The following is an 8,641-nucleotide window of genomic DNA, read 5'->3' as shown; positions in this document are numbered from 1 at the left end:
AACCTTCCCTGTGAATTGTATTCTCTATATTAATTGTTGCGTAATCCCCTTGACTTGTACTTTTTGTCATAAGCCAAATAATCCAAAGCTTATTTTTCTAATGTCTATGTTCATAATTGAAATGTAATATTTATCCAGAAAGTTGGTGTTTCAAATTACTCTTTCCTCAACTGTACACTTTACTGTGGAATTAGATAATGGCCGATTCTGACCGATTTCTATTTCGTCAACAAAGATATAATTATAACGTGATTTGGAAATTTAGAGTCTTCGCTCCTTCAAATTCTGCAAATAAATATAAGTTTTTATTTTCTTTTTCTTTTTATCATATTAAGCCACTTTTTCAAAATCATTTTAAAATACACATTTTCTCTAGCTTCTTTGGTTAAAATTTTAAACCCTAACTTTCACTTCACTTGACAAGAGACGCCAGCTGGTAAAAATTATCTCTATTGGTGTTTATGATCCATTAACATAATTGATTCAAGTTAATTTTAATATAATTCATAAGTTGAAGTGTTTTATCAAATATACCATAGGTAAACTTAGATAAAATAAATTGAATTCTTATAAACTACTCAAACATAAAAATAAGTTAGAAATAGAAAAATTAGAACTTATAAAATTGAATTGGAACCCGTTTGATAAAATTAGTTACTAAACTAATCAATAATTTTTTTTAAATAGATAATATTCACATAAATTATTCAGAATACAATAAAAAAAAAACTAATGCTTAGTAGAAACTTATTTTGATACGTTGAAATGGATAATACAAATAAATAGGAAACTATTAAAATAAGTTCACGTGTAAGTTCAAATTCACTAACAATTTGTTTGAATGAAAATTTCAACAATTTTAGGAGAGAAAAAAAGTAATTTAGACATAAACCAACATAAAAATTCAGAAAAAATAATAATATAATACTCATCCTAAATCCTAAAACATTCGTGTCAACTTATAAATTGTTAGAACAATTTTTAGTTGTGATTTTAAAAATACGTGGTTAGGGATGACAATCGATAAAAGTTGTGATGATTTGATTATTTAATCTTTCTTGGAAATAAATATTTATCTCTGTTCGCATATTCGATAAATTTGAAAATTTGATTTTCATTATCTTAAGTTCATACTCGTCACTTTAATATTTTAAATATTGATTAAATAATTAAAAAAAAATCACATTATATTATAAAGTATTTAATATAAAAATTATACATATTTTTTTCAACATCAAATATTAAAAAATTATAATAATACAAATATACTAAAGTCAATAATAAAATAATAAAAAATATATTAAATGTCAATCTAATATTAAGTTATCAGGTTGACAAAAGAGAATTAATATAAATTTTTTTAAATACAGGTAAAATTAAATGTATTTTAATAATATAAAATATAAAAATATAATAACCAGAACATCTATAAAAATAAAAATATGTGCGTATCATCTTACACAGAAGTTACATAAGAACATTTATTGCTATATTGGTATCGAAATAGTAGTAGTTAATTAAAAAAATAAATTAATGCATAAAATACGATTGAGGTCACATCCAATTTTTTTTTACCTAAAATAGGTGAGAAAAGCGATTTGGCAATCTTGTATTACGTGGTTGATGCTGGATTTTTTCACAAAGACAAGTATGGTCACCGTCATCCATCTCTAACATTAATGCCTGTGGCTGCTCAAACTCCTATTCATATTTAATTATTCTTTCTTCAATTCTTCATAATTATGTCCTTTTCTTCCTGCATACAAATTCGATCATTCAATTTCTGATAATATATTTAAGCTATATCCGGATTAGATTATATTTGGATAAATTGATTATCCAATTTAATAAGAAAAATTCAGACCAGATCGAATAAGATTGTGTATTCTTTTTGCTATATCCTAGCATAGATACAGACGTTATTCTTAACGTCTGTTTATGTACTTTTAAACTATATATAATATTATGTTAGTAAATAATGATAATATAATATTATTAAATATTAAGTTAATATATAAATAAAGATGAGAAACAGAATAAGAAAAATAAAGATAGACGGTGTTATAAAAAATTTGTAAAAGTAATAGTTAATTTTTTAAAATTTAATAAATAATTATATTTTAAAAGATAAAATTGATATTTTAAAATATGGACAAAAAAGAATCTTCTTTATATATTATTATAGATAACATATTATTAAAATTTTTTTTCTACATATCATGACATGTTTATACTTTTATCTCAGCTAGTATTTAAAATGTTGATTGAAAGCTAAACAAAAATTGGTTAGTGGAAAGAAGATGCTTTGGAAGAATTGAGTCAGAAAGTGTGATCTTTATTTAAACAAAAAATATTAGAAGGGGAATTTGGTGTCTTTTTTAATAAAATATGACATACTAATTTTTCAGATTTTTTTTTTTAAGAAGGAAGAGTGTGAACATGTAGTTTCAATTTTAAGGAAATTGATGAATATATTTTTAGACAAATATGTGATTTAAATTGAAGGTCAACACACAACAAGAGAAAGTTATGGATAGTGAAAGAATACAGAAAATTTCCACAAATAAAGACAAACTTGTGGTTTCTAAATTCAGAAAATAGATAAATAAGATTTTATTCATAATACTTCAGAAATATATAGATATTAAAAAGCTATTTTCTAAATTTTAATTTTATAAAATTAATAATTCTGAAGCTAAATTGAAGAATTTGTTTCAATCAATTTTTGTTGTTGTTGGATGTTAAGTAATTGATATTATTTACCTATTAGATAAGAAATTAAAATCTATACCCAGATAACAATTACAAATTAAATTACGAATTTTTTTCGAAGATTGATAACTTACTCTTTGTTTTCACATTATCAATTGAACACTCTATTTTTTTAGTCTAAAATGACATCTTATAATTAAGTGAATATGTAATTTTTTTGTCATTAAAATTTTCATTACATATTTAGTCCTCTAATTTTTATAATTAAAAAATTTCAATTCATTGTTAATAAGTTATTAAATTGTTAACAGAAAATATTGGCACATTTGTGGTACGTAATAACATATACTAAAGTTAACTGTCAAAGTTAACAACATTTGTGGGATATAATTAATTACTAATTTGTTAATAGAAGAATTAAGATTTTGTTAGTAGAATAAGTATTTAATTCTCTCATCAATCAATATTAGGGATGTCAACGGGGCAGGTAGGGTACGAGTAGTAGCTCTCGCGTACCCTACCCGATAGATAAATATCTATCTCGTACCTATATCCATATCCGTCGGGTATCCGTTATGCGGGTACCCGTCTATTTCTTTCATACCTGCGGATATCCACGGGTACCCGTGGGTATTTATAAAATTATTTAAAAAATAAATATTGAATCATAAATTCAAATAAAATAAAATACATTACTGTCAAATTTTAAATAAATTTCAAACTAACTCAAGTCCATACAAGTCCAAATAAATATAAAATGACGTTCAACACAATGGAAATTCTTTAATTAGTGTTTTGATCAACAAATTCACTTTCTCCGATTGATTGCTGAAAAATAATCAAATAATAAACTTCAACTGTCACGTGCCAAGTATTCTTATTTTGATTCAATCATTTGACAACAAGAGCATACCATAAACGTCACTATCTATATATGGTTTGATGTATATGCCCAATTTCAAAGAAGGAAAAGAGAAAAATGTCAAGGGATGTACTTGGAAGAACACAACGTACTAATACTTGAAGTTGGAAGAATAAAGACAGAAGACAAGATGTACAGCTTATAAAAAATTAGGACAAAATAGTTTTTACTAATATATATATATATATATATATATATATATATATATATATATATATATATATACATACATATATATATATATGAGTATTTTTGTGAATTAAAGTTTAGCGGGTACGGGTATCCACGGGTACGAATACTATGATACCCGTACCCGCCCTATTAACATGCAGGTATCAAAAATACCCGTACCCACGGGTAACGGGTATTTATTTTTAATATCTATTTCCTACCCATTGCGGGTTTTATTCACGGATACCTATGGGTACGAATATTTTTGACATCCCTAATCCGTACACTTTCTATTTGAGATTATTATTCTCTTTTTTTTTTCCTTTTTTCTCTTTCTTCCAATAATAAACCATGGATTATAATATTAGAACGATACCAATCATCTTAAAGAGTTTTTTTTTTTTCCACTGCATCGATCATTCTTGTTCTCATTTTCTTTATAATTCTACTACCTTTTGTTGTTTCCGCATAAGGAGTGTTGCTTTTGCTATGTCACTTTGAAGAAGATTTTGTTACTTTCGTTCTATGGATAACAACAATGAAGCCAACATCTTCACATATTTTGGCCAATTTTTCTTTAAAAGTTTAATTTCAAATTTTTTATTATTCTCTTTAAATATGTTTATAAAAGATTCATTCAAACATTACCCATAGTTACCATTGATTGAATCGTATAAGTCAACCAATTTTGACTGGACGTAAAGGTAATGTGGAAAACAGTTGAGTCAAAATGAATCTGTGGGATGGGTCACTAAATCGTGCCTATATTTATTTTAAAATATTGTAAAACTGAAATGAGGAGAAAATTAAACAGAAAATAAGTGTCTCATTGAGTCTGCATATATTATTTTTAAATTTAATTGAGTCTACTTGGGTCAAATTTAGTCCTATAAAATTTAATAAAGATACTCATAGCAATAATGTCTATACTATGCTTTCCGATTAACGTGAATAACATAGCAATGTGCAACTATTATTACAAACAAATATTAATTCAAGAACACAAAAATACATTTAACAAGTTAATGCCTTATATTACACAGGCATTTTCCTAGCCAGGTTTTATTCAAAAAATCAACAAGATCAGTAAACTTTGAATCTCTCCTTTACTCAAAGTATTCATGTGTTTTCAAGTTATTTTACAACAAAATTTCTATTTTATTTCTATTGTATTAAAAATTATACCTATTTCGGTATGGTTGGTCAAGTATTCATAATTCTAAGATAATTTGTCTTACGATGTTTTTTTCTTTTGTTCGTTCAATCTCCAAGATCTTCCGTTTATCCAAAATCGCTTGAATGGTATCTGTAAAAAGTATTTTGATACTAAAGTCACTAGGTGATCAATCAAAAGGGTAATAAGTATTGTAATGCATGTGTTGAACAACCATATCTTAGATCTTTACTTATAGTTGTTATGAGTTTTAATCTTTTTGTTATCTAATTATGGTCCAATCACACCTTAATCAACATTAGTTGATTTATTTGTGCTTATTATTGACTAAGTATTAATTTAACCTTTATTCTACAATTGGTCGATCTTGTTAATAGGTCGGGACAATCAATCCACCAATTAGTTAGTCAATCGATCAAATAGTTGACCTATCAGCCATTACAGTCAATCGATCTTACTTATAATAAAAAATGATACATATACAATACAAAAGATTTGCAATTATAAAGATGCAATGAACTTAATTTAATACACACGAAGAATATAATAATTAAAGTAATAATTTACTGGAGTATGTATAAATGTATTTTACCCAGAATAAAATTTGCTTAAAATAATGTAAAATATAACACAATAGTTACTGGCGATGAATTATATTAACAGCACACTCTAAATTGTTTCTCAATGTAAATTTTACAGTTACATAAAGCATGCGAATTTAAAAAATCCATATAAAAGGTAACTTTATAACAAAGAACCGGGACCGTTAATTTTGGTGCAATTTATATAAATTTATTCAAAATCTAACATAATATATAATGAGGTACATACATTTTTATTTTATTTTAATTTTGATAATGTTTTAAAGTTATAGGATAAGCTTTATAAATATGACCACTAATACTAAAAAGGAAAAAAAGTAAAAAAATAAATTATAAGTAACATTTGATTTTATATTCGATAAGGGAATGAGCCGCATTCGTAAACGTCATATACACAGTTAAAACAACAACAAAAAAAGTTGAAACAAAAAATAAAATCACAATAGTGTAATTTTTTATTTATTTATTAACAATATTAAAAGTCTCAATTATAAATAAAACAATTTTATAATATATAAGTGAAGATTGAATTAGATTTAAACTTCACTTTCCAACAAATAATACACTCAAAGTTTATAAATTATTTTTTCTCAATTAATTTTAATTATTATTATTATTATTATTATTATTATCCATTATAATTTAATTTTTGTATGAAATTCTATAAGTGGTATACTTTTCATTTTGTTATTTAATCATTCATTCTAAATAAAAGAAAAATTACTATAATCAAATGCCTAAAACAAAACAAAAAAGTAGAGTAAAATTGTTTATACCAAATTTCTAACAAATGAAAAAAATAATAATGAAACATTACGATTTAAGTAACTCCTCTTTAAAATCATTATTATTTATAAATCATACTTAAAATTTAAAGTCATGGATATTAGTATAATTAATTTTAAAACTGCTAAAATTAGCATCAAACATAAAAAAATAAACTATTATAAGATGAGACTTTGTGTGTGAATCTTCTATAAGACGATAAAGACAAACACAACACTTACTTAACATATATTATATATCGAAATGATATAGTAATTTATTTAACTAATGAAACATGTAACACGAGTTGGTGAAGTTCATTACTTTTACCTCTGTGTTTACACTTTACAGATATATTATGATATATATTATGTGATGAATGATTAAAGGGACAAAGAGGACAAGGGGTGCCAAACAGAGCCTTAAGTTCCTAATCCCATTTCAGGGTTTGTTTGTTCATCTAGAAAGTCAGCCACCTCTACCTCACGCCACTCGTCATCTCATAATTCATCATTCATTTCATTCATATGTTACACTCTTTGACCCTTATTCCCCAAGCCACCAATCTTGGACTCAACATTCAAATATTCTCTTTTTCTGTTCTTCACCTCAGAACCCTCTAGACCCAGTTAAGTCCACAACAACACACCTATATATTCAAACCAAACAACCTCTGAGACAGAACCACAACAAGAATACTAAGTTTAAGTTGTTATGGGTACTCTTGTAGGGCATGTTGCTCCTGGTTTAGGGTTCTTGCTCATTGGTCTCTGGCACCTCTTCAGCCACATCAAGCTCCATGCTCTCAACCCCACTTCCTACACTGCCCCAACATGGTTCCCCACCTCCAAATTCAAGTACTTGGAGCTTCTCCTCATCATGGCAGCTTCCATGGCTTCCATCTCCATGGAACTCTTCATAGGCCCCGATCGCCACCAACCCTTCGACCCTGATGGAACCATCCCCTCCAACCACCTCCACAACTTCGAACACTCCTCCATCTCCCTAACCTTCTTCCTCTACGCCGCCTTCGCCCTCCTCCTCGACCGCATCCCCACCCCCTCCAAACGCGCCCTAACCCAACTCCTCGGATCCATCGCCTTCGCTCAGCAGCTCCTCCTCTTCCACCTTCACTCCGCAGACCACACCGGACCCGAAGGACAGTACCACTTCATGCTACAACTCATAATCTTCGTCTCTTTCTCAACAGCCCTCATGGGAATCCCCATGCCCAAAAGCTTCGTAATCAGCTTCGTTCGTTCCCTCAGCATATTCTTTCAGGGCTTGTGGCTCATCGTCATGGGCTTCATGCTGTGGACTCCAGGCCTCATCCCCAAAGGCTGCTTCATCAACCGTGAAGAGGGGCATCAGGTCGTCAGATGCCACGACCATGAATCTCTCCACCGCGCCGTCGCCCTCGTCAACATTCTCTTCAGCTGGTTCATCGTCGGAGTCACCGCTTTCGGAATCGCGTTCTACTTAGGTTTGGTTAAGTTCTACGGCGAAAAGGTGCGGTACTTTGCATTGGGGAACGAGGAAGAAGACATGGACAAGGAAAGTGACGACGTGGAGTCGCAAAAGAGAAGCGTAGTTGGCAAACCCATGAGCTTTATTCGAGTTGGCAAAAACTTTTCGCCTCTCGACATAGAAAGGTAGAGCAACGACGTTGAAGATATTCATAATTTGTGATTAGTGGTTGGTTAATACTTGATTAGGTGTGTGTTTGTACAGTGGGATTGGAGTGTTAGCGTTTGGTGGGGTCCTCTTGGATTAATTAATTGAGGCAGCAATAATGTTGTTGGCTCATGGAAACTTGTTCATGTGGGTTTATAGTTCTGCTTTCTGAGGAAGAGGATTTGTTTCAATTGTGTGTACTTGGACCATATCATAGTCATATCACACTCAAAAACATTATTAATCAACTGTGACTAATTTTGTGCTTCTACGGTTGTGGAATAGTGCAAGAAATTTCCCACTTACGTCAAATTTGGGTTATAATCATCACTTTCATTCCTATTACCATTGTCTTTTTCGATCCCTTTGCTAACGACGAAACCGGGGGCGTTGGTTTTTGTGTAGTTGATATTACCATTGTAAAATTTCAAATTAAAACTATTTTATTTCTTTAAAGAGTTTTTTAAGATATTAAATCATTCCCAAGCACGTAACTTGAAAAATAAATAAATAGCTGCATTCGTGGAATTTAAGTTGTTTCAAACATTATCCAATCATCTTCAAACTTGAATATTTTAATATTTTGAAATATTAGTATCTTGGTGTGAATCGTGGGTACAG

General features: G+C 28.9%; 1 protein-coding gene across 1 annotated transcript; it reads left to right on the top strand.

Moving 5' to 3' along the window:
* Window positions 1-6,802: 6,802 nt before the first annotated feature.
* LOC114186962 (uncharacterized) lies at window positions 6,803-8,268 on the top strand. Its single transcript, XM_028075050.2, has one exon. It carries the CDS (start codon window positions 7,061-7,063, stop codon window positions 8,000-8,002), a length of 942 nt encoding a protein of 313 aa, XP_027930851.2. The 5' UTR covers window positions 6,803-7,060; the 3' UTR covers window positions 8,003-8,268.
* Window positions 8,269-8,641: the final 373 nt, after the last annotated feature.

Source organism: Vigna unguiculata, chromosome 6, assembly GCF_037176805.1.
Source record: "Vigna unguiculata cultivar grain cowpea cultivar isolate G323 ecotype 2 chromosome 6, ASM3717680v1, whole genome shotgun sequence".
Lineage (NCBI taxonomy): Eukaryota > Viridiplantae > Streptophyta > Magnoliopsida > Fabales > Fabaceae > Vigna > Vigna unguiculata.
This window is presented reverse-complemented; position numbering and strand designations above follow the sequence as displayed.